The sequence below is a fragment of the Schistocerca piceifrons genome, chromosome X, assembly GCF_021461385.2.
Source record: "Schistocerca piceifrons isolate TAMUIC-IGC-003096 chromosome X, iqSchPice1.1, whole genome shotgun sequence".
Classification (NCBI taxonomy): domain Eukaryota; kingdom Metazoa; phylum Arthropoda; class Insecta; order Orthoptera; family Acrididae; genus Schistocerca; species Schistocerca piceifrons.
Genome location: NC_060149.1, coordinates 727,379,816 through 727,406,544, shown reverse-complemented (window position 1 = coordinate 727,406,544; position 26,729 = coordinate 727,379,816). Strand labels below are relative to the sequence as shown.

The 26,729-nt window shown below is 37.6% G+C and overlaps 1 protein-coding gene across 2 annotated transcripts in view; it reads right to left on the bottom strand.

The window, feature by feature from the left end:
- Positions 1-26,729, bottom strand: part of LOC124723200 (transcription factor 12) — a 748,137-nt gene that overhangs the window by 25,222 nt on the left and 696,186 nt on the right. The window contains exons 10-13 of one of the 2 annotated variants that reach the window (XM_047248392.1): positions 23,164-23,331; positions 16,291-16,417; positions 11,851-11,998; positions 5,866-5,955 (exon numbers count right to left, since the gene is read on the bottom strand). In XM_047248392.1, coding sequence (XP_047104348.1) covers positions 5,866-5,955; positions 11,851-11,998; positions 16,291-16,417; positions 23,164-23,331 — 533 coding nt within the window. The remainder of the gene's footprint in view (positions 1-5,865; positions 5,956-11,850; positions 11,999-16,290; positions 16,418-23,163; positions 23,332-26,729) is intronic. The other variant, XM_047248393.1, reaches the window with a different exon arrangement.

Here is a 26,729-nt window from a genome sequence, read left to right as displayed (position 1 = left end):
AGTGCTCTACCAACTGAGCTACCGAAGCACGACTCACGCCCGGTACTCACAGCTTTACTTCTGCCAGTACCTCGTCTCCTACCTTCCAAACTTTACAGAAGCTCTCCTGCGAAACTTGCAGAACTAGTTCGAGTCTCGGTCGGGCACACAGTTTTAATCTGCCAGGAAGTTTCATATCAGCGCACACTCCGCTGCAGAGTGAAAATCTCATTCTGGAAACATCCCCCAGGCTGTGGCTAAGCCATGTCTCCGCAATATCCTTTCTTTCAGGAGTGCTAGTTCTGCAAGTTTCGCAGGAGAGCTTCTGTAAAGTTTGGAAGGTAGGAGACGAGGTACTGGCAGAAGTAAAGCTGTGAGTACCGGGCGTGAGTCGTGCTTCGGTATCTCAGTTGGTAGAGCACTTGCCCGCGAAAGGCAAAGGTCCCGAGTTCGAGTCTCGGTCGGGCACACAGTTTTAATCTGCCAGGAAGTTTCAATACTATATGTTAAAAACTGGCTGAGGAAAAGGAAAATTTATTCAAAGAAAACAAGTGATAATATATATAGACGAATTTGGCTGTAAGCACAGTTCTTATCACCACAGAGATGGGAAAAGTGATGTAGCCAATATTGTGACTAGGCTGGCAAATGAAAGATTTACACAGATTAGGCATAATGCAATAAGGCAATGATGTGAAACTCAAATGCTGACATGGGTCAAATGACACAAGGTTCAAGTTCAGAAAAAAGAGTCAGCACCCATAGAAATGTAAATGAATTTTGAAAAATTTAGTGCAAAGCATAAGAACAATGGTAATACTAAAGTTTTCTTCCTGACACTTGACACTTTTCTGCTATTCTCTATTTCGAGAGAAAACTTATTCACAGTAATTACTTCAAAACTGACCCAAGGTGAATTTCTGAAATTTTTTAGATTTGACAGGAGATTTATTTCCTTTCATAATTGAAAATAACTACTCACATTGATAAGTTTGAATTCCACATTCAGGCAATTTCTCCATAGTCAATCATAATTCTTCTAATGCACCTATATTCAGTACCAGTTACTAATGAAGAGCTCTGTACCACTACTGTCATGTATCGATAAGTGATACTGTTTCATTTTCTGACACTATTTGGCGGTTATTTTATTGAGAGTACTGGACATGGGCTTTGGAGGAAGGCTTTGCATTTTTCACACCAGGGAGGTACACTTTCAGTGTGGTCTCAAGGTCTTGTTGTTGGCAGACGGTAGTCTGTAAATCTCATTAGGAGAAGCAGTAAGACGGGCAGTTTTCACAGAAGTGAGGTTGTGGCCTGCTTTGGCGTTTTGTGAGTAGACCTAGCTGAGGGCAGGAAACACTTTGCTGCCATTGTCATCACCAGATAACTGAGTATGATATTTTTGCCTTTTATGCAGGAAATTCACAGGTCAACACACCACAGAACCACCCAGTGAATGTGAAAAAAGGTTTCTTCTGCTCCAAAATTCTGGTCATCTACCCAAACTGAGCCCCATCCCTGTGCTTGGCGCGAAGTAGCCTACCAATTGAGGAGTCACTGCTACAGCCTGGTACTAACCTCATGTTTGTTAATGAAGTGGTAGTAGTACTGGTAGTAGTAGTTGGGTATGCCAGCCCAGGATGTCGAATGACCACTGAACAGTATGGGAATCAATGACAGCTACTAGGTGGCGCAGCTGAATGCACGTGACACTGTTACTGCCATGAGGATTGTGGACTAGACACACATACTGTTCCAGCCTCCTGGTACCCCTGGCTTCCCTTTAAAGCCAGTAGAACAGTGACTCCACAATCAGCTGTGATTTATCTGTGCTATAGTACTGATATCTTGTTACACATCACTGTCTTGGTACTGAATTCATTACATCTTAGTTTTTTATCTTGGTTTGCTTGCTGGACTTGTTATTCTGTTGTAACATCTATGTTGTCTGCCTTTCTCTTGTGTTGTCCACCTGTTACTCTTTGGCTGCTTGCTGTCGACAGTCTCGGCCAGTCAGCCAGTGTGTGTAGTGTAAAAGTAGCTGGACATATCAAACACTGTTATTATTGTCTACTTAAAATCATCCCTTTCTTCAACTGTACCCTGCTAACTATCCACCCTTCAGCAAATGGTACACTCTGTAGTCTTTATTACATCCACCAACTTTTCACAGAATTAGCTAGAGATCAACAAAATTTTATCAATCCACACAGCTATTGTCCACATATACCACAACATACATGACAAATGTTGTGGCCATGCAGTTTACTTTTTCTTCTTTTCTATCTTACAGTCAAGTTTCAATCAACAGAAAAACAGTAGTCCTGCAGTGACCACATCGCTCAAAAATCAAGACGAAAAATTTAATTGCCGTAATAACAAATCACTCACTGAAATAAAGAAAAAAATGTACAGAGATTTTCCGTCTGTAGTTCACTCATGGCAACAGAAGGATAAATTATGAAAGACAGCAATCTCATAGCATGAGAAAGTATTTTTGAGAGAATTAATATGAAAGTGCAGAAAATTCAAATACCATCCATAGTAAGGGAACTGAGTTTTCACTCATAGTATCACACTTAGAAAAGCACTCACTCTTTGGGCACTAGGAAAATGTGGAATAGTTCATAAGGGGCAGTGTAAAATATGTAATCTGTGTCTGAAATGAGTTAAAGCAACTAAAAACCATTAATCAGAAGATGGATTCAGGTACCATAACTCACTATATGGCCCATTCATAAGGAATGTGTATTACATAAGCTATTTTATGGCATCTTGAACATGTAATTAAACCAATAAACAGAGTTAGCTACTAATTAGTGTTCAGCAATAGGAGAGCTTTTCCCCAGAGCAGGAAATTCAGTTGTTCTTATTCACTGTGAAACATCTGGGATACATAGCAAACATGTAGCTGTTATGCACTCTCTTGTTGGTCCAGCCAGCACTTATCACTTCTTTCTGAACACTCCAAAATGATAGCTTAAACATTAACTGCAAAAAGATATATGTGCTCCAGTTCATCATCAGACTGGTTGAACTCCACATTTCCTGCTGTTGGCTTGTCAATACGGGCACTTAACTCAGCCAGGAGTTTTGGGGATTACTACTTCTTCATGGCACTTTGAGTTTCTGAACACTAAAAAAAACATATTTTTTGTGCAAATACATCAAGGATGCCAAATGTCATTCCCATAACCAATCCAATTCTAGTCTGAAATAGTATATCTCCAATGCAGTATCACGGTCAAGATTCTGTTGACACACATCAGAGAAGAAGTGAAATTTAGAAAAGATATCCAGTATATCAACCAGAGATTGCTTCATGGAGGTACAGTGGTTGTATATTAAATTCATATTTTTAATAATACAGTGTTATACATCATTAAAATCTGAACCATTTCGTCCCCACCTCCCTCCAGTGTTGACACAGCTGTTAACTGTATTTTTTTCTATTCTCCAGACAGATGAAAAAAAAAGTACACCAAATTACTTATTGCATCAGTCACTAGAAAAAATTTCCATACTTCTGGAAGGTAAATGAGGCTATTATCTATAGTATGGCAAAAAGTTATCACTATGAACTCTTGGAGAATCATTCGCTCTGCAGATCTTACACAAATGATTGTTTCTTTAGTTATGTTTGAGTTTTATTTTATATAGTCACTATCCAATAATGACCCAATTCAGTTGTTCATTTTTCCACTTTCTCTCCAAATTGGAAAAAAAATATGGACTAACTCATCTCATCTGTATAGCATCAAACATATTCAAAGTAATTGTTATAAACTACATTTGGTATTTTCCATTTGAGTGCAAACACAAATAAACTTTGTGGTTGTCCAATATGTGAGTACACTACATTTAGTTGCCTGTCCAAGAAACAGTATTCTTTTAAATTCACTCCATAGCATTGGAATGTTTGACCTTGTGCTTTATCAATAGTCATACAGTAAACCAATGTTACTGTACACTGGAGTTGAATGGTAAGTTAGTTGAAATGAGTGGAATTCATGGTATGAATACTCACTTGCCTTTTTCCTTTTCCAGTTAATATTTCTGCTTCTACTATGTTGTTTAAAAGCTTTTTTTGTGAATGCATACAAGGGACACTGGGCAAATTTAGGGATTCTGTTGGGAAGTTTACACTTTCGTCTTATTTCACCACTGTATCAGAGGATTTTTTTTCCCCCCCTTTCCCTGGTATCACACACAGCACTTGGTGATTTGTCTGTTGAGCTATGTCATTTTTTTTTTTGTGGCTCAAATAATTTGTTCATGCAGACATTCTTTATTTACATAGTTTCTCTCTAGGAACAAATAAAATGTTTTGACAGGTTGTTCCCATATTTTTATTACGTAATACAGAGTACAGCTCACTCATTATGACATTTTTGTCAGAGTGAGAATCAATGAAATACATGCCATTTCCAAGTTGTATTCTCAAACATTTGAGAATATTCTAGAACATTTGGAAACATTAGTTAACATTCAAGAATTTTCATAAAATCTGGAGAACATTACAGAAAAATGTCAAACTTTTCCCCCTTGAAAAATACATTGATGCAAAAGAGAGAGAAGATGTCGTGGTGACCACCATGACACAAAAGTGACCACTTCAAACACAAATATTTCCTCAAACACAACAGCTAGTGCATTATGTGGGAACCAAGGGTAGCACCAGTCACAAAATTGGTGGTGGGTAGTTTTGGAGGTATCGTCAGCTTCACGCGGAAACACTTTAATTTTTATGTATACACTGACTATTGTTTTCAAAGGTTATGAAACATATATTTTCTCTGAATGGCAGCACATGTGTTTCAGCCCTATGCCATTGAACCATTACCAACAGTGGTTTGACGACTGTACTTACTTAAAGCCCTTTTTGCTTTCATTTAGTGCAACTACATGCATGCAAGATACATTTTACAAAAAACACGCCACACTGAACAGACAGGAAGACAGTTTTGTTTAACAGAAGTGTAGAGTGTAAATGCAGAAAAGGAAAAAGATATAAAAGATATTCTCATTACAGAAGCAATAAACATTCAAAGTAATTAATTGTCAGTGCCATACAACATATGCCTGCTAGTAAGATTATTCGTGCAAAAATACAACAATAAACCAAAGAAGGAACAGAGAAATAAGGAAGATCAGCATATTTCTGTGATCATTAAGGTAGCACTGTGTTACAAGTGATAATCAACACAGTTACCCACAAAAAAGGCAAAAATAATGTTATTTTGAGGGGAGAGGGGGGGGGGGCATGGAGGGAATCAGCATTTACTGTGAAATGTTGTAAATCATGTCACAAAGTAGTTAACATTTCATGCTGAGAATAAACATTAAACAGTTCTTTTTCCAAGACTTAGTATCTGGCAATACTATTGCCACTATTCAAAAGTTAGAAAGCTTCTAAAGTTTCCCCTAAACCCTTAAATAAAAGCTTAGGATCTCCCTTTTCAATATGGTGTTTCTAGGAAATATTTTCTAAGAAACACTACTAAATAGTCAACATCTCCATTTCAAATAGGAAAAAGTAGTGAAAGAAGAAAACTTAAATATATTATGCTCAAGTGACTTGAGTGTACAAAACGTGCTGTCAAACATTACACATGCCTGTTCAGGAAAGCTGAAATCTTGAAACATGGACCAAATCAGGTTCCTAATGTAACTATATCATGCAACTTATTGGAACAACACAGAACTCAGAGTTCAGGACCCACCACATCAACATTTTTACTTTTTCTTTTTGTTTGTTAATTTCAAATTATGAAAATCTAAGATATTTTACCACCTATATTTTTATTAAGTGTTGGTACCTGATCTGGTCCAATGCTGAACCTGGGCCTCTACAGGAAGAAAACATGTGTGAAACCCACTTACCTCTCACGAACATTATTGGCCTGTCGACGTTCTTTTTCACGAACTGCCTTTGTGTTTGGGTCTTCACAATCTTCATCCGCACTTGAACAACAGTTGCAGAAACACAATATGGAAATTATCTCAACTGGCCAGATTAGGAAAAATACCAAACATTATAACCTTTATCATTGTTTCCATAAGACAGTTAACTAATGACAGAGAATTAAAACTTTTTTATATAACAGCAATTAAAGGCTGTGACATATTATTCACTTTCATGTCTTGCAAGAGAGCCAGTCACATGGCTGTGTTCACAAACATTGGTACCTCACCTGTGAAAACCAATTCACAGCAAACACCTCACACTGCCAACATTTTCAACTGATTCTTTACTATTAGTTCTAAATGAACTGTTTTAAAATTTATATTTTAAAAATCACACAATTCTTATACAGGGTTACTACAAATGATTCATTCACTTTCGAAGTTCAATATTTTACAAAGCATCACATGTGTAAATATGACTGATACATGAAGAGAACTGTACACTCACTGAGTTTGCACTGTGCCCACCAGTTGGTATTACGAGTGCAGTGCCTCAATGAAATGGTGACAAAACAAGAAAAGAGTTTTTTCTCCAAGCCAATACTCAGCATCCATCCATTTATATAGAACGGTTAATTGCCACAATATGAGAGCATAGAGCACTGAAATACCGCATGACACTTTGCTGCATGAACAAAATTCACTGAAGGTTGTTAATATTAATGTTTTCTGTGAAATGTCACCAACGAAGCTTTATGGGCCATTTGTCTTCTGTGAGAAGACTGTGATGGGTACCTCTTACCTTGGTACATCACAGTTGTGGTTGTTTTCACAACTGACTGTTGATTACGAGAATTTCATCTTCCAGTAAGATGAGGCTCCCCCTCATTGGAGCATCGATGTCTGTCACTACCTAAACGAGAAAACTCCACATCACTGGATTCGACATTATGGTGAAAATGATGTGGCTCCATTCCCTTCACTCCAGGTTGCCTGATCTCATGTCTTGTGACTAATTCCTTTGGGAATACATTAAGGATCATGTTCACATACCCCCACAGCTAAGAAGACTGTAAGAGTTCAGAGAATGCATCACTGCTGCTATGATGACCACTGAAACGATGTTGCTACATGAAGTACGGAACAAACATCACATCATAGCAGTTTAGACATGTGACCACAGGGGCACTCACAGAACATTTGTAGAGTGCAAAATGCAAACTTCCTGAGTTTACAATCCTATTAGTGCATCAATCATATTTGTACATGTAATACTTTGGAAAGTATAGAGCTTTGAAAATGAATGAATCATTTATAGTAGCCCTGTATTTTCTGACTGTTGACTGGCTGCCAACAGGCACATGGTTACGACTGAAAACACTGCTGAACTTTCAAGCAATATTCCTTTTTGTAGCTAACTAATAAAAAACACACATATGTATTAACATTATCCTAGCTGCAATCTGATGCTTGCTCTCTCTCTCTCTCTCTCTCTCTCTCTCTCTCTCTCTCTGTGTGTGTGTGTGTGTGTGTGTGTGTGTGTTAGATCCAAAGGAGGAAGGAGGACATTGTCCAAAAGATCCGCAATATTTTCCATCTTGTTTATGTGTCTTTCAAACCCTTCAGCACCTCACCTATAGAATTATGGGTTAGTGTTACTTTTTATGTTATTTGTTTTATCTTAACTTGCACTTTTCACTTAATATTACGACCAACTCTATATGAATAAGCATGGCTAGGTAACCTGGAGGGTACATATGTGTTACTGAAGGTATATTACAGGATCTGGGGATGTATTAAGAAAGAATGATAAAGAGTAAATTGTGATGGCCCTGCAGCTGGGGATGATACACACTGAAACAAAGGGACACAGGATATATTACACAGCCATGAGAAGAGGTCAATTATGTAGAAACTGTTGGTGGTCAAGGTTTTGGATGCCCCGGAATGTGAATGTCAGCAGCATTCCCACTCTGTACATCAGAATGGGACACAACTTATGGCAAAACTCAAGTGAAGTGCAACGGTGGTGTAGACAACTGTAGTTTGGACAAACTACAAATTGCAAATGTGGCTTCACAGTAGACAATTTATGTATTTTCTCTTGCTGATTCAATGACATTATAAGTTATGACTGTAGGCAGCACAGGAACAGCTTCACTGGAACTGCTCATGCAGTCGAAACAAGACTGCTACAAAAACACATTGATAGCTGTTTCAGCGTAAATTACATTCCATCAGAGTGTCTGCTCAACATTTGTTTCAGGGTAATTTACATTCCAACAGTGTGTTTGTCCAACACTTGCACTGCTCGGCTTATACAGGTTGGTGAGTGCAGTATGACATGATGGGTGACATTCCCTCAGCTTAAGCATGTTGGTGAGTGCAGTATGACATGATGGGTGACATTCCCTGGACATTTCTACCTTTCTAGTTGTTGAAAAAGGCACCATGAAAGCTGTAATAATGCTCCTACATCAAGGACGACACATTCCCAAGACCAAAATTGTGCTACAGTGGTTTAAGAGGAATGAAGACAATGAAACAAAGGATGATTAGGGTGTAATATTCCATCAATGATGAGATCATTAGAGCACAAATTCTAACTGGAGAAGGAAACTAACTGTGTCCTTTTCATAAGAACCATTCCAGCATTTGCCTTCAGAAATTTAGAGAAACTGTGGAAAACCTAAATCTGCTATACTTCAAGGATGACACATTCCCAATTGTGCTACAGTGGTTTAAGAGGAATGAAGAAAATGAAACAAAGGAAGATTAGGGTGTAATATTCCATCAACAATGAGGTCATTAAGAGGGAGCACAGCAATTTGAACTGCTGCTCTCCTGGATGAGAGTTCAAAGTCTTCCTGCCAAGCCACATCGCTTGGTGGGCTATTAAGAGAAATATCATTTGGGTTCAATACACACAATATCATCTCTATGAAACAAATTTGCAACTTCAAGAGCCTTCCCACAGAGCACTGTTCACAAAGTACAAGAATCATGTTGCTTGTGTGTGCACACCTGGTGCCAAAACCAAGAATCTGAAAAGTCCTTGCCATAACAAACTGTATCTGTTTTGAGTGTTAACTGTGGATTCCTCAGGTATCAAAATATTCTGTTTGATCAGTGTCCTTGCCCCCCCCCCCCCCCCCGTAACTCTTTTATCATAGAAGCTGCCATGGCATTTTTTAACAAGGTTCCTCTAAATTATACTTTGGAAGTATAATATTAATTTAGGAAACTGTTTAAGGCATTATGCAAACCCCCAACATGTGAACATATGCTTCTCACAACATTAGTGCAATACAACTCAATGGGTGAAAGAAAGCCTAATATAAGGAGCTGTCAGCCTTGATGAAGTATAACATGTTGAGTAATACCATTTGCGTATGTAAAATTTTTATTTTTTTGTGTTACTAGCTTAAGCCCAACATGCACTGCAATGCCTCTTTCAATTGTTTTCTAATGTATTGGAAAGAGACACATAAAAACAAGGTAGATACTAAGACAGCAATTTATGTTCAACACTGAGAACTGGAAAAAATGATACTGTGTGATGATACATTTGTTGGCTCCAAATGATGTCATTTGAAATGCCAAACTGTATTTGCAAATGTGTTGTACAAAGTGCATGGAATTGGTGGAGTCACCTGAGAGCAATGACAAAAGAGGTTCGGGTGTGAACACAAAGTCGGAAGTTTGACTTTGCAATTTGCACAGCTCATTCCTAATGTTTCAGTGCTGAATTTTTGTGCACCACAATGTGCACATACTTTATCTATGAGGTCGATGCCTACACTAGGGTACACACTGTAGTCATAATTGACACTGTACTGGAGTGCAGCAAGAGTTAAGTCAAAACCAATTAGCACTGTCCTTCAAAATCAAGTAGCACAGAAACAGTCTGTGTCCACTCTAACTGTTCGCTGCTGTGCTAATTCCAAAGTACGCTAGCAAGTACCTCATAAGCAATCAGCTAAATTTCTTGGTGCCTATTGCCCATCTGATTCCAAAGCATGCAATCGAGCTGTTCATAAACTATCAGATAAACTTCCTCCTGTGCGTTGGTCTTCCGATTCTGATGCACTAGATAGAGCAAGCTGTAAACAATATGATTCATTGCTTGTTTGGTGACACACCTGGAAAATCTGTTCAGTTACAAACCTTCTCTTGAAAATGCTGATCATTTTGCAAGAAACTGCACGTAAATTGGGCTATTGCTTTTTGAGATCATACATTCCGAACAGATAGACAAACATTTATTTTTTATACAGCTAAAGGCAGAAAAGACAACAGAAAATAATGCATAGAAATTTTTTCTGTACTTGATTTCAAGTAATAATAGCATTCATTCTCTTTGCCAAAATGCCAGTTTCATTCTCCAGTTATCTACAAAACTATGTCTTCTTGATAAGTTAATCCCACCTCCAATCTGTTTCTGCATATTATGATGCATTTCATTTGTCTTTTTTTCTTCCTCTTCTATACATTTTCTGGTGGAAACAGCAACATAATAGATCTGTTACATTTTTAAAAATCATGGCAAGCAGATTAGCTATGATTTTTTCACTATGCAGTAGATTATCATTTCTTTACATTATATATTGCACTTACATTATATATTGCACTTTGCTTAAAGCTGGTTCACAAGAGTGTGAAAAGGAGGAACAGATATCTGTCTGGTGATGATAGTTGTAGTCTTCCTCTACACACTAGTTAACACACAGTGTCAAAGTAACAATGGTCTCTTGGTTACGTCTTTGTCTTTCCTTTATTACTCAGTGTGTACTTCCTGTAGAAAATGTGGAGATCTGTGTAGGATGTTTTGTTACAGAAGTGCATCCCAAAACAGCCCACACAGAGACAGATGAAAACTGAAGAACATTTAATAGCCTTCTCTAAAATCCCCAACTGTTACGGAGAGGTTGCTAATGGAAAATAAAGTGGGTATAATTTGTGTCCTCTAGTTGAAAACCTATTCATTTCTTGTTTTTTAATTAAACTATGATTAAATCTATGAATGTTTAATAATGATATTCACTTATCAGAAACAGATTCTTACACGAACAGTTAATTCTTACAGTTGACACAAAATAACAAATAGCATATTCCATAGCAGAAGCCTCTTACACGCATAAACAACCCACATTTGCTACTCGTCTTTGTTGTGATGGGCATTTTTAATAGCCCAAAATATAATGCACTGTTCGGTTAAGAGTTACATACTACACACAAAAAAACTTTTTATACATTGACACCCTAAAAATAAAGGGATACATATGAGGAGACATTTGTTTGGTCTTTTCATTTAGCTCTTATGAATGTCTAGAGAAAAATTCTATGTGGGATTCAAAGGAAATTTATTGTTTAATAGCTATTACTATATAACATTAACTACTACATTTATATGTGAAGCATGAGAAAGAATCTCACTGACACGCAGATTTGTTTTCTGTAAGTTCAGTAATGTGACAAAGCCTCCTAAACAGCAACTAGTTTGTGTACAGTGAAAAACTATCAACTTCACTTTGTTCCCTATCATAGTTTGTTGTCTGATGCCATGTCATCTCGGTGATACGTCTTGACCAATTATCTATGGCCTTTTTTGTATTTTTCTTCTGTCAGCACCATACCATGCAATTCTGCATACCAATTTACATTCACTGTATGTATTTTCATGTGTGCACACTTCTTCTTTCTTTCTTTTTTATTTTAAATACCTTCATGCACTCATAACCTTTCTTTTATTGACTTTTTAATCTTATTTTTGCATTCCACCTGTCTAGCACCCCCCCCCCCCCCCCACTCTCTCTCTCTCTCTCTCTCTCTCTCTCTCTCTCTCTCTCTCTCTCTCTTATTTTTCATGTAACCTACACAATGAAATTACTACTTAAAAATTTATCTTTCAGATGGTTAAATGATGTGCTGCATTTCAAAAGAAAGGTTTTATAAACTTACTATCTCCTTGAACGTTTGGATCCCTTTTGGCCAGAAGTTGAGTTTGCTTGCACAGCTGTATTAGGACCTGTACTGGTCTGGCTACTTCCCAATTCACTGCTGCTAGGTTTGGTGTCAGAGCTTGCTCCAGGAGGTTCCTTGCGCTTTTCTGAATAATAATGAAACAAAGATTTGGTATTACAATAAAGTGTAACAGGTGAAAATACATAAGTACTCAAAGATGACTTAATAAAGCACATCTAGTAATCATTAACACAATAAGAAAACAAATATCAGAATTAAGTTTTCTATTGAAACATACATTTGACAACTGTCACAAATATAAAAGGATGAAAGAATGTGAGATGAGATAAAAACTCTTAATATCCTGATTAAGAAGCAGTTGATGTATTGGTATCATTACAGTTTTGGACACCCAACAGCACTAAAGACAATAAAAAACTGAATTCAAATAACTGAGTGCTGGAATGAAATTTTCCTTCTGCAGCTGAGTGCACACTGATATGAAACTTCCTGGCAGATTAAAACTGTGTGCTGAACCAAGACTCGAACTTGGGACCTTTGCCTTTCGCGGGCAAGTGCTCTACCAAATGAGCTACCCAAGCATGACTCACGATCTGTCCTCACAGCTTTACTTCTGCTGGTACCTTGTCTCCTACCTTACAAAGTTCACAGAAGCTCTCCTGCAAACCTTGCAGAAGCAGCACTCCTGAGTTGGAGTCTCGATCCAGCACACATTTTCAATCTGCCTGGAAGTTTCAACTGACTGCTACCCTGATCACTGTTTTAGCTTACTAATCCTCCCCTGCCCCCTTTTTGTGTCATGTGACAGGCAACTGACAAAGCTTATTCTGCGGATTACTATTAGGAGCATTCAATAAATAATGCAAGATATTTTCTTTCTGAAAGCAGGTTGGTTTTATTCGAAATTCCAATACACCATATTATTCCCCATTCTTTTGAATACAGTGCCCTATTTTTTGACATAATCTCCATTCACTGTGATGGCCTTATGCCCCCTTACTGGGAAGGCCAGTATACCTGCATGGTACCACTCTACTGGTTTACATTGAAGCCAAGGTCTTGCTGCATCAATAATCTCCCCATTATCCGTGTACTGCTTCCTGTGTAGTGCAGCATTCATTGGACCAAACAGATTTAAGTCAGAAAGTGTGAGATCCAGGCTGTGGGGAGGGTGAGGAAGTACAGTTCAATAAAGTTTTGGGAGCACCTCTCATGTGTGCAGACTTTGAGGGTGGTCTTTCACTGCATTGGAGAAGGAGAAGTTTGTTTGAATTTTTGTGGTGATGAACACGCTGTAGTTGTTTCCTCAATTTCCTGAGGGTAGCACAGTAAATTTCAGAGATGATCATCGCACCATAAGAGAGGACATCAAACAGAATCACCCCTCCAGAGTCCCAGAAGACTGTCACTATGACTTTACTGGCTGAGGGTGCAGCTTTGGACTTTTTCTTCAGAGAAGAGGTAATGTAGGCCACTCAATGAACTGCCATTTTGTTTCCAGTTCGAAGTGATGAACCCAAGTTTCATCGCCCGTGACAATGTTTGATAAAAAATTGTGATGATCAGTCTCATAATGCACAAGCAATTCTACACAAGTAATTCTACACAGGTGATCCTTTGTTGCTCTTAATGATCTACTGTTAGGTGGTGAGAACCCCAATGGACAAACATCTTTGAGTACCCCAACTGGTGGATAAGCGTGTTAGCACTACCAACAGACACATCCAGTTGTGCAGCAAGGAGTTTGACTGTGATCTGTTGGTTATGTCGAATGAGTGTGTCCACATGTTCCAACATTGCAGGAGTCACAGCTGAGTGCAACAGACCAGCATGCATCATAGCAAACAGGTTTTCGCAACCTTGCTGCGGTGCTGACAGATGCCTTGCTCAAGGACTCACCATGTTGTTCTTCACTGTCAGATCTTCATAGATATTCTGCAAGTACCTATGAATATCTGTGATGCTCTGGTTTTCTGCCAAGAGAAACACAAAGATAGCTCTCTGCTTGGAATTCACCTCGAGTAAGGATGCCATTTTTGCAGGCTACGTATAGCGCCGCTGCCTATAGCAGCTTCATGAAACTACAGGGGCTGAAGTGGACTATCCATGATGGGCAAGAAGAAAATTGTTGCATTTCTTACTGAACAAGCCTCACAGAATTGTAACTTTAGTTTTCTTACTATGTTAATTTAACAAGATAAAGATGACTTTGTCTTGTACTTGGACTGGTACTAAATTCATGTTATTGTCTTTTGGGCTACTAAAAGGGAAGCTTAAATCATCACTGAACAGGAAAGCATTACCAAAAACCCAAGTTCAAAGCACATTCGTTGTGAATTTCGTCTATTTAAACAAAAGGCCACTTAAAAACCAAAAAAATTGTTTATTATTCTCACATACTTTGTAGTAAATTGTTTATAAAATTGATGGGATCAGTGTGAATTACCTAAACTCTTAACACATGTAATAAGCAGTTGCTGCTGTTGTTAGTAAGTACTGCAGTAAGAGACCTGAGAATTCTTATATTCACAATCTGAATATTCTGCATATCTCTTTCACATTATCCAATATAAAAACAGTATTCTCCAAGTTTCAAAGACATTGTACCTACATTTTTTTCACAACATTTGATATGAGAAGCCAGAACATAAAACAAGAATATAATACACATTATATTATGGACAGTGAATTTAAATGTGTTTTACAGAAAACAAAACCATTAATATCATTTACTGCTCAAAAGGCACTGTCCAAATTGCTAACAACTTTTCTGATTAACTTTTATGTGTAATTTTCTCACTAGTTTCATAAATAATGCTATAAGAATACTAACAGGTTTAGAGTGTTTAACTGAAACCATTGAGACTGAATTAATTAGTGTGACAGTAGAAATAATATTACTGATTAATTTAATCATGGGCTGCAAAAAATAAACCTCTAGAAGACAGTAACATTATGGGTATCATCAACAGTTATATCATTCTCCAAGTACAATTGTCTCTCCCTTTTGTTTCCTTTGTACATTGAACTCATTGTAATTTGTATTTTTTGCATATTATACAGGGTGATAAATCGTTTACCCAACCGCTTTGGTGGTATGCAGCTGGCAGGCAAGACTGGCTGTTACAGAACATAAACACTTAAAAACAAAAGTGAATTACTCCTGTTTATTAAGCAAGGAGTTGCTGGAACTGCCTCCCTTGGTTGTTCAAGTGTTTCTGACACCTGCTTAGCAAATTGCTCATTACACTCTGCAGTTTCCTCTGATAAATGACAGCAATTTCTTGACAAATGGTAGTTTTAAATTCATCTAAAGGGTGTACATTTGATTTGTATGCTTCATCTTTTAATGCCCCCCAGAGATAAAAATCACAGGGATGTGGAGGCCATATGTTGTATAATTCAACATGTCATGAATTTCCTGCATAAGGAGCTGGCTGTATGTGCCATCACAGAGTCCTGCTACAAGCTCACAAAAGCACATTTTCTCTCAGTTAACAGGCCAAAAAAAGGCAACAAAATGCTTTCCACATATCTTTTGCTGTTAACTGTTTCTTGGGAAAAAATAGGGCCTCTTATTCTCTCACCGCTAATAGTGCACCACACTCCAATTTCTTGATCATGCAGATGTGCTTCATGCATTATGTTAGGCTTTTCAGAACTACAGTAACGGTTATTTTGTGAATTAACATATCCACTAATGTGGACCCATGATTTATCTGATAAGAAAGTTACGTAATGGTCGATATCTTCATCATGCACCCTATTCAAAATCCATTCACAAAACTGCAAAATTTTGCAGGGTCACCCAGTTTAAGTTCTTGCACTGTAATTAGTTTATAGGGCTGTAACTCCAGTAACTTTGTAGCCATTTGAACACAGCCATAGGAAATTCCCATTTACTGAGAAAGGCATCTAAATGATTTTCTAGATGACTTCTCCAGAGCAATACCAGTGTTATTGAGAGTTTCTTCTGTGAGTACTTTATGTGATTTGCTATGTTTCCTGTCAAGAGCACTTCCCGTTTCACAAAACTTATTTACCAGTCAATGAACTGTACTCTGATTACATGCTTAAACATAATGAAATTCCTCCTGAAATAATTTCCTTACGACATGAGCCAATTCTGTATGCTTCTATGAATCATATATGAATACCCTTCGGTGAATAGAATACTTGTATTTCACTTGAAACGCTTACAATCGAAAAATTTTATTCTGTTGCCTAAATGAACATGTGTAACCTGCTCCACAACTCAACATAAATGCCTCACAGCAGAGGGGAAACGTACTCCCCACCAGCACTTCTGCCAGCAGGGCAAAAAAAGTATGCCAGGCAGTTGCATTAAGGATTGATCACCCTGTACAAATGCATGAATTTAATGTCCATCAATTATACTTTACATTTAATACTTACTGGATGTTGCTCCAGACAGCCTTTCTATTTTAATTGGTCCATCTGTGTCAGGTGTAGGTGCAAGACCAGGATACGAGCTCTGAGTTGCACCAACTGTTGATCCTGGAGTGCCTGGGTGAGGACTGGGCTGAAATTAAAATTTAAACAATAAAGAGATCAAGTCCAGGAACATTTCCACAGAAATAAATTAATCATCACCATCTAAATGTCACAGAGATATAAAAAGTTTATAGTGTTGATAAACATGACCAACAGCACTATTAGTTACTTCACTACATATTTGAGTGTATTATCAGTACAAAGGTTTTCAGTACATTGTGTCTTGCAGTTGTCAAATATTGAAGAAAAGGCATTTTTAAATGTTTAACACCACAGCTGCTAATTATTTACTGGCTTACAAGTTTCAGGATTTGCCAGTTGCATTTGAGATATGTTTGGTGTGGACTGTTCTAATTATGTCATCACACTTAAATTTAGCTTTATCCAGCATGATCTGATTCATGTGACAACATTATTTTATTTTATATACAGTGTTCTCATTGGAATACACTTTGTATCACTGCTGGCTTATTTTTCACAGGTGTTATCATAAATTTGCAGCAACATCTGTCAAATTTACAACATCTATGAAAAACAAGCCAGTGTGATACACAGTGTATTCTAGTGAGAATATATTCTCCACTGTATATAAAATAAAATATCATTATCACATGGATCAGATCTTACTGGATAATGAGGATCTGAGCTACATTTAAGTGTGATGACATAAACAGAACTATCCAACACCAAACACACCCCAAGCACAAAATATGTGGCATGTGAAAACCAGCCAATATATAATATGAGGCATTGGTGTTAAGCATTTAAAAATGCCTTTCTTTTAATGTTATCTGTATCCTTGATGAAGTGATAGTAATTAGAAATATATCATTCACAAATATGCTTCTTGGGACAGTATTTAGAAATATGTATTGTTTTCAATGTAGATGACTTGGAAGGAAATCAAACATTTTGAGAAAGAGGAAGGCAAAAAAGGCTAGGGAGGGAGGGACAGAGAGAGAAGAAAACAGAAATATGTCAGAGCAAAAAGTGTATTGTATAGCATATTCATTGACTGAAGGAAAGACAAAGACCACAGTCTCATAATATAAAGTTTTTTTTTTGATAATATCTAAAATGACCGCACCTACTGAAATATAAAACAGTATTCAGGCAAGTGTAAAAATGGAACCATTCTATTTACAGTTGTGAAAAGGATATACTGCTATTAACTATGAAGATGATACATTTAGTTGCAGACAGAAACAACGAAAAGACTGTTACACACTGATCTTTCAGCTAAAGCCTTCTTCAGAAAACAAAGGAAAACACACACATTCATGCTAGCAGGCACATCTGACACACACATCCCCAGTATCTCTCGACAGTTCTGCCTGGACTGCAACTGTTCTGTTGAATGAAAGCAGCAATCTTTAGTGGGGCATGGAAGGGGGAGGGACAGGATATGGATTGGGGGAGAGAAGAGTGCTGTCTGGTGGAGCAAGTAGGGGCTATAAAGCAGCAGAAGACAAATCTGTCAGGCACAGAGTTGTGAGGTTGTGACAGGGTTGGAGGGGGGGGGGGGGGGAGCAGAGAGGGGAGAAGACTAGTGGGTGAGTGGTAGAGAGCAGCACACAATGAGGATGAGGGGATGTGAATTAGGAGGAGGTGATGGAACAGAGGGGGTGGAAATAGTTGGTTGGAAGGTGTCAGGACAGTAGGTTCTTGTAGGTTGAGTCTGCGATAATTTCCTGGCCACTCAGGGACAGTGTACCTGCAGTGACAAGAACTCCTTTGCCCATTATGCTGAAGGTCTCAGGAAGGCCTTCACAGACAGGCACTATCCACCAGACCTTGACTGCAAACAGATTTCCCATTCCATATCCTCACGCACCCTCAATCCTCCTCCTGCCACAAAGACCCAGCTACAAAGGAACACCCCTCCATCAGCCAATACCACACCCAACTGAAGCAATTGAACCACATCCTACATCAGGGCTTTGATTTTCTATCATCATGTCCTGAAATGGGGTGCAACAATCACAAGATTCTTTCCACCTCTCCTAATGTCATGGTCCGTCACCCACCACTCCCCAGTCTACCCCCTATGTCATACCCAATTCCAACTCCTTGCCACAGAGATCATATCCCTGGGTGAGATCCAGGTGGATGACCTGCCTAATCCAGCCACCCAGCACTTCCTATTCCAGTCCTGTCACAAGCTCTTCCCAGTCCATCAGGGGCCAGGACACCTGTGAAAGCAGCACGTCATATATCACCTCTGCTGTTATCATTGCCCTGCTTTTTATATTGGTTTGACTATCAACTAGCTATCCACTAGAATGAATGGCCACAGCCAAACTGTGGCCAAGGGCAAAGTGGACCACCCCATGGCACAACAAATAGCTGCAAATAACATACTTGATTTCAATGGTTGCTTCATAAACCAATCTATCTGAATTCTCTCCTCCACCACTAGCTTTTCTGAACATCACAGATCGGAGTTATCTTTACAACACATTCTCTGCTTCAATAATTTTCCTGGCCTCGACTTACAATAACCTACTATCGCCATATCTTACACCCAACAATTTCTGCCCCCTCTATTCTATCACTTCCTACCAATTCACGTCCCCTCACCATCATTGTGTGCCCCTTCTGCCATATATCCGCAAGACTTTTCCCCTCTCTGCTCCTCTCCTTTTCCACTACCCAGTTGCTCCACAGCCTCCCAGCACTGCTCCTGACAGGCTTGTCCTGCCACATTCTACCAGACAGCCAACTGTACCCTAACCCTCCCCCTTCCCTAACCCACTCCAACATTGCTGCTTTCATTCAATACAACAGTTGCAGTTCACCCAGAGATAGCGGTCATGTGTGTGTTTTCTTTTCTTTTCTGAAGAAAGCTTTAGCTGAAAGCTCAGAACTTAAAGAGTCATTTTCTTATGCCTGTCTGCAACATAATGGGTCATCTTTAAGGGTATTGAAAATCTATCCTTTTCATAAGTGTTGATATTCCATCCCAAACATTCTATTTACTCAGTTCCTGGTGCTAAGGGTTGCTCTCGATCCTTCTGCCCTATAATTTTCACCTTTTACTTTCTCTCATCCTTTTCATTTTCCCATGCTCTGTGTTTGTCAGTCTATCAGTAGTATGCATGGACAACAAAGAAATTATTGTGAACTGTAACCTGAAAGTAGAAAATTTTAAAGTAAGGGATAAAGATGATTTGCTTTAAAGAACTAGTATTCCCAAAAAGGAAAAGTTAATAACAAATTCATGAAAACAGTTATTCAGAAAGAAATTATTTTCATGAAAAAGAGATGGCTTAGAAGCAATGAGCAGAAGTGATGGTAACAAAACTATAAAATATCCACATGGAAAGGGGATTCTTGAAACTATGAGATAAATTAATATGCTGTATAATTCTGCTACTGACCCTGTTATCATAAAATAATTTTTAAAAATAATAATACTTGGCGTAAGTTATGAATGGGATATGGACACATATCTCTCTGATTTTCAACCTTCCAATGTCATTGGTATTTACCATGTTCCCAATAATTTACTTTACTCCCAGCTGACTGACTTCAAACTAACAGCATACAGACCATGTATTCACAACTCTACACACAGACATTCTCAAAAAATTCAAACATGAGAACTAAAAATGAAATGTGCATATGGTGCATTTGGCTGAGAGGCCCCATTTGGGATTTTTCAGCGGCCTTCTGCAAGTCTTCTTATTTGATGCCATTTTGGCAACTTGCATGTCAATGATGGTGAGGACAACATATACCCATTCCTGAGAAGAGAAAAATCCCCATTCAGTCATTGAAGCTATGAAAAGAAATCCACTCCAATAGGCTGGACACACTACAAGATAGACAGAAACGAGAGGGCCTAAAGTTTCAATGAAGTGGATCTCATCACGCAGAAAACTATTGGTAAGACCTATGAAGCAATGGATGGGTGGAGAAAGAAAACACTTGATGCAGCTGGGAAACTTGGAGAAGCCATGCGGGATTAGCCGAGCGGTCTAAGGTGCTGCAGTCATGGACTGTGCGGCTGATCCCGGCAGAGGTTCAAGTCCTCCCTCGGGTATGGATGTGTGTGTTTGTCCTTAGGATAATTTAGGTTAAGTAGTGTGTAAGCTTAGAGGACTGATAACATTAGCAGTTAAGTTCCATAAGATTTCACACACATTTGAACATCTTGGAGAATTGAGACATGTAGCAAAGGGCAGAATGAGGTTGGAAGCCCTAATTGTGACACCATGCGGTCATCTGGGCCTGATCACTTAAAGTAAGTCAATCCAGTACCCCACAGTCAATAGTCAGCGATGCTAACCAAAGGCCATGAGGTATTTGTATTTGTATTGTATTTGTATTTATGTATTTATCCTGTGGATCACATATTGTACAAAGTACACATGATATAGGACAAGTCATTTTTTTTAACAATATGTTGTTGGAGAAAAAAAATAGGCAATGGACTGCCATTTAAAAAATGTACACAAAATTGTTCATTGATGAATATAGTAACTTCACATACAGAGAATACAAACAATTTACATGGGGAACTAAGAAACATGTAGGCAATGTAGTGCTACTTTAAATTTACACAAATAATCACTGAGATTACAGAATAGTGAAAAGGTCAACTGGAAACACAACAGAAGGACAATGTTATTTAAAAACTACATTAAACATGAAATTTAGATTGAGATTTCACAGACAATTAAGTTTTAATACTAATAGAATGTGTACTTGTACATTCAAAAAGCGAGTTAAAAAATTTTGGGAAGTGAAACTGAAACATAGTTGTGTATAGTAGAAATTAGGTTATTATTTTGCTTACAGAATGTTTTACTCTAATCACAGTATTTTACAAAGGAACTTTATAATTTTTCATTTCCAGGAATTCTTGTACTGATTAGAAACAGTGCTTTGACAGAAATGCCTTTAGTTTATTTTTAAATATGGGATCTGGAGCAGTTTTTATTTGTTCTGGAATTTTATTGTGTAATACAACACCCTGATGAGTTATATATTTTTGGTATGATGATGTCCTTGAAAAAATTTGATGGATATTAGATTGCCCTCTGGTATAATGAGCGTGTATATCATTGTTTTGGATTAATTTGCCTGTTCTTGAGAGGTATTCCCTGGTGAATAGGATTGTTTCTTGAATGAATAGGGATGGGATGCTTAGAACATTAAGTTTTATAAATTGACATTTACAGGATTCCAGCTTTTTGAGGCCACAGATTATCCTCAGTGCTCTTTTTTGTAGTTTAAATATATTTGTGCTGTGAGTTGAATTTCCCCAAAAGATGATTCCATAGCGGAGCAATGAGTGGAACTGCGCATGGTATGCTTGCATTATTGTGGATTTACTTGTAGTAGATTTTAGTATTCTTAGTCCATAGCACAATGATGAGAGTTTCTTTGATAAGTTGTTTATATGTGTGTCCCATTTTAAATTTTGTTGGACCCATAGACCCAAAAATTTTGTTGCACTTACATTTTCAATTTTATCATTATTTAACTTTACTTGGATAGTTTTTTGATTGGATGTGGGAATTAGATGGAAGTTGATACATACAGTTTTCCCACTATTAACAATTAGGCCATTTTTGTTAAACCACTCAGAAAGTTTTTTCATAGAGTTATCAGATATTGTCTGAAGGGATTCAAGGCTAGATCCAGTCAACACTATGCTTGTATCCCTCAGCAAACAGGATAGTTTCTTGTGGGCTCATACGTTCGACAAGATCATCTATGTAAATGAGGAAAAGTAATGGCCCTAGAACAGAACCCTGGGGAACACCATATGTTATTGTTCTTTCCTCCGAGAGGAAAACTGTGTTATTTATTTTATTCTGTACATTAATATCGTATTGAAGTGATACCTTCTGTCTGCGGTTTTGTAGGTAAGAGCATAGCCAGTTGTGAGCCACACCTCTTATTCCTCTTCTTTCCAATTTAGCAAGCAGTATTTTATGATCTAGTATGTCAAAGGCTTTAGAGAGATCTAAGAAGATACCTGCAGCTATATTATGTTGGTCAATTGATTTCAGTATGTGGTCCAACAGTTCAAAAATTGCTGTCTGGGTGGATAAAGATTTACTAAAACCATGTTGTTGAATGCTGATTGGTGCGTGGTTTTTTATGAAATTTATAAGCCTGTCATAAAAAAGTTTTTCCAGGATTTTTGAAAAGATGCTTAATATGGATAATGGTCTATAATAGGATACTAAATCAGGGGAGCCTTTCTTTAGTAATGGTGAGACTTTAGCTATTTTGAGAGCATCTGGAAAAATGCCAGTTTTTAATGATTGGTTGTAGATGGTTGATAATGGCTTTACTATATGGGGAGCACACACCTTTAATATGAGGTCAGGTACTTCATCATAGCCACTAGAGATTTTATTGGGTGCTGACAAAAATGGGAAATTTACCCTGCGAAAGACTGACCACTCCCTTATTCTGCATAATCTCACTGAGGGGTATGCACATTTGAAAGTAGTGGGAAGAAGATGTATAAATAGTGGTCTAATAGATAAGGACTTACAGATGTCCATTTAGCTTCTCACAATATTCAGTAATGATGAAATGAATGAGTGTTTTACTCACTAAAATGATAAAAATAGAAAATGTGAAAATTCAGATTAATGTGTAGGGAACAAAAAGTGACACAAATAGAAAAACTAAAAGAAACCAAGTTACATATCAGCATCTGCAGAATATTTCATTCTAGGGATGAAAGCTGAAACAGATGACTCAGAGAAGTCTGAAAATATACATCACCCAAATTACTTTATAACTTACCAGATGTGACTCAATAGCTGCCTGGGTGTGATGATAAGAACTAAGTAGTCCATTGGAATGTGTCTGCAATGTAGATGATGCAACAGCATGCAGCCCCAAAGCTTGGCTCTCTGCATGGTTGCGAAGTACATTAATCGCATCATCTAATCTCTCCTCCATCCGTGTGCCCTGCACAATCAAACAAAATAGGTTTCCCTGAGGAATAAAAAGCTTCAATCCAACATGACAACATAACACACAACTACTTAAGCAACATTTCCTCTGAATGCAAACAATATTCACCTTGTTAAATGTATTTCTGGCCCTTATCATTTTGACAGCAAGTTGCAAAATAACTGTAATAACACATACGTCTCTGTAGTGCCCATACACCAAAACATATAATCCACCCAACCATATAAATTAGAAGACAATATGAAGGTTTACCAGTGTTACTAACAGTCTTTTGCTGCCTGCTAAATTCTTTGAAATGCCATCATGAACCTACCAAAACACAGTCTTCAGCTGACAAAGGTTCCACACATAATTAACATAGTACATATATTATTTGGACATCTGTCATATCTTCATATGATGAGTGGAATCCTCAAAAAAATTGCCTAGTCAATGATCTATTGCACCTCTGCTGATTACAGTAGTGATTTCGATTAGATAACAGTAAATCTCTAAACAATAATCATAAGTGTTTTGACGATAATAATAATAATAATAATAATAATGATAATGATGATGATGATGATGATGAAGCAATTACTGTTACTTACCATTCATCTTGCCCTGTTGTGTCTCATTTGTGTATGTGTCCTTACAAGGTCAACCAATCAATTTATGACAATTTTTGTGTGCCCTTAACTGTTACCGACTTCTTTGTATAATTTTTATCTATTTTGACATAGTTTGGTTCTGGCACTCATTTTTATGGACAAATTACTTATATATTGAGCAGTATGGTGACAAAGCAGGAGCCTAATGAAACTGAGACGATATCAAAGCTCCAAGTAGCTTTGAGAGACAATCAAGTCATACATATTTTGCCATTTTTCTGTTATTTCCCACCCTTTCCTTGCAGAAGCACACATCACATCTGTAAGTATTCAACATTAATAAAAATAAAAATACAAGGTGAAACGAGAAAAAAGAAAGAATCTGAAGAAACAAAATGGTACTTAAAGCAAACAAGAAAACCACACACCAAAGTCACATGTCTCATATTGAAATACTTTGGGTCTCTTTCATTCTGAATTAATTTATATTTCTCCTACTACTTTTACCATCACTCTAACCTTCATTACTGATTTCAGACCTCAAACCCATAGGTATCATATTTACTTCTAAGACTGCTAATTGGTTACATCATAATTTTTGTCTCACTTTTTTAGCCTCAGTGAGTGTATGAGTCTTTCATCCACTGAGGTCTTACTCAAAAGGAAAAATTAAGAAGGTTTAAAGGTATCTATCAGAGTGTAAACCACTAATGTTTTCCTTCATTTTTCAGTGTTTCTGTTGGTAAGTCTGAAAAAAGTAACAAGTGTGTACTATTTCAGTACAATTTCAAAATTTTAATGACAAAAACCACTCAAACATCAATTGCCCACCACATAGTCTACTACATCTAAATTATGCTCAACAACCTGCTGTACAATGCATGGTGGGGAGGGGGGTACGTCACAGAAATTTTAGCAATTTTCTAAACTACTCCATTTTCCTATTGAGCAAGGAAACAATAACTCTCTGTGTATCCCTATTTGTACCCTAATCTCTCTTATTTTATTCTGATGATCTCTACATGAGATACACAATGGTGGCAGCAGAATGACTGCACAGTAGTTCTCAAATATTCCCACAATTTACCCAAATGTGTTTACAACAACCATCTCACTTTTTCTCTAAGGATTCCTGTTTTATTTCACTGAGCACCCATGTTGCATTTTCAAATGGGCTAAACCAACCTGTTACAACCCCAGTAATGCATCAATGAATTAATTCAATGTTTGCTGTCTTGCCTATTTGATAATGACTCCAAACACTGGAACATTGTTCTGGAATAGGTTGCACCAACGTGTTGTGTACAATTTCTTTTATGGATGTACTGTGCCTTCCACAAGCCTTCCAACAAATCTAAGTTTTCAATTCCCCCTTTCCTAATACAGAAAAAAGTGCTCATTCCATTTCATGTCACTTCATAGCATTACCACTAGTATTTAAAATGATGTGAAGCACTCCAAATATCCACCACCATTCTTGTAATCAGACATTATTAGGTACTTTCTCTTTGTTATAGGCATTATCTTGTGTTCATCCACATTTAGATAGAGCTGTCATTCATTACAATTTTGAGCATTTCCTTATGCTCATCCAACAACAGTACTTTCCTGTAGTATAGAACAGCATTAACCAGTGAATGGTCTATAGTGCCACTGATCCCATCTGACAAATCACATACGAATTTTGAAAACGCGAGGAGTCATATTATGGTTTTATGGGGCACACCCAATGTTACTTTCATGTACATTCACCACACTGAGTTCTGTTAGTAAAACAGTCATCGAGACAATCTCGTATCTGCAAAGATATTTCATATACTTGTATCTCGGTTAGTAGTCAATGATGTGGTACACTGTTGAGCACCTTTTAGCCATACAGGAACATGGAATTTACCTGTTTACTTGCAACTACTGTTTTCATGATACCTGATACCATTAATGAATAAAGCAAGTCATTTTTCTCAAGTGGTTTTTTTTTCTGAATTCCTGCCAACAACTCATTGAGAGAAGTCCCCCCCCCCCCCCCCCCCTGCAACAAATGGATGTCAGCAATTCTGATATACAATTTTGTGTATCCAATCTTTTCCGCTTTTTTGCATACAAGAGTGATCTGCGATCTTTTCCAACCATATGAGACTACTCACTATGCAACATTCTCCATAAATATGAGCTAGAAAAGAGGCAAATTCCACAGTTTATTCAATGGCGAATCTAACTGGAGTTCAGTGAGGCCTAGTGTCTCATTTGATTTGAGTAGTCTTGATTGTTTTTCCAATGCTACTGGTGCTTATTCCGCTATCTCTCATTTGTGTGTCCATCTGGCAGTCAGACATTAGTACGGTAGTATCCCAGTGGCGGATACAGAAAAACCTCAAGGAGGGGGTGCTAAAGGCATCTTGAGCTACCTTTACTTTTACCATAATAAAAAATAATCAACACATGCAAAGTGTAAGAGAGTAATATCTCAACTGATAATACACATATACAAGACAATGCCATCTTATGATATAAAAAAGTTGCAATTGTGGTTCTCTTCCTTAAATGATGAATTCTATGTGCCTATTCTTACTGGTAAATTGGTTATTTAAATCGTCAATAGGACAATCAATGTCAGGGTGAGTGTTCAACAGAGCTAAGCCATTAAGTCAATCCCTAAATGCCAGACAGAAATGTATGAAATACGATGATGTAGGCATGCGTGCTACATAGGTAAGTACAACTACTCAATAACTTGATTCAGTCGAGTCAACTGATGAAAGAAAGAACAAATAGCATGTGGGCTGACTGGTGGGGGCATAGTGG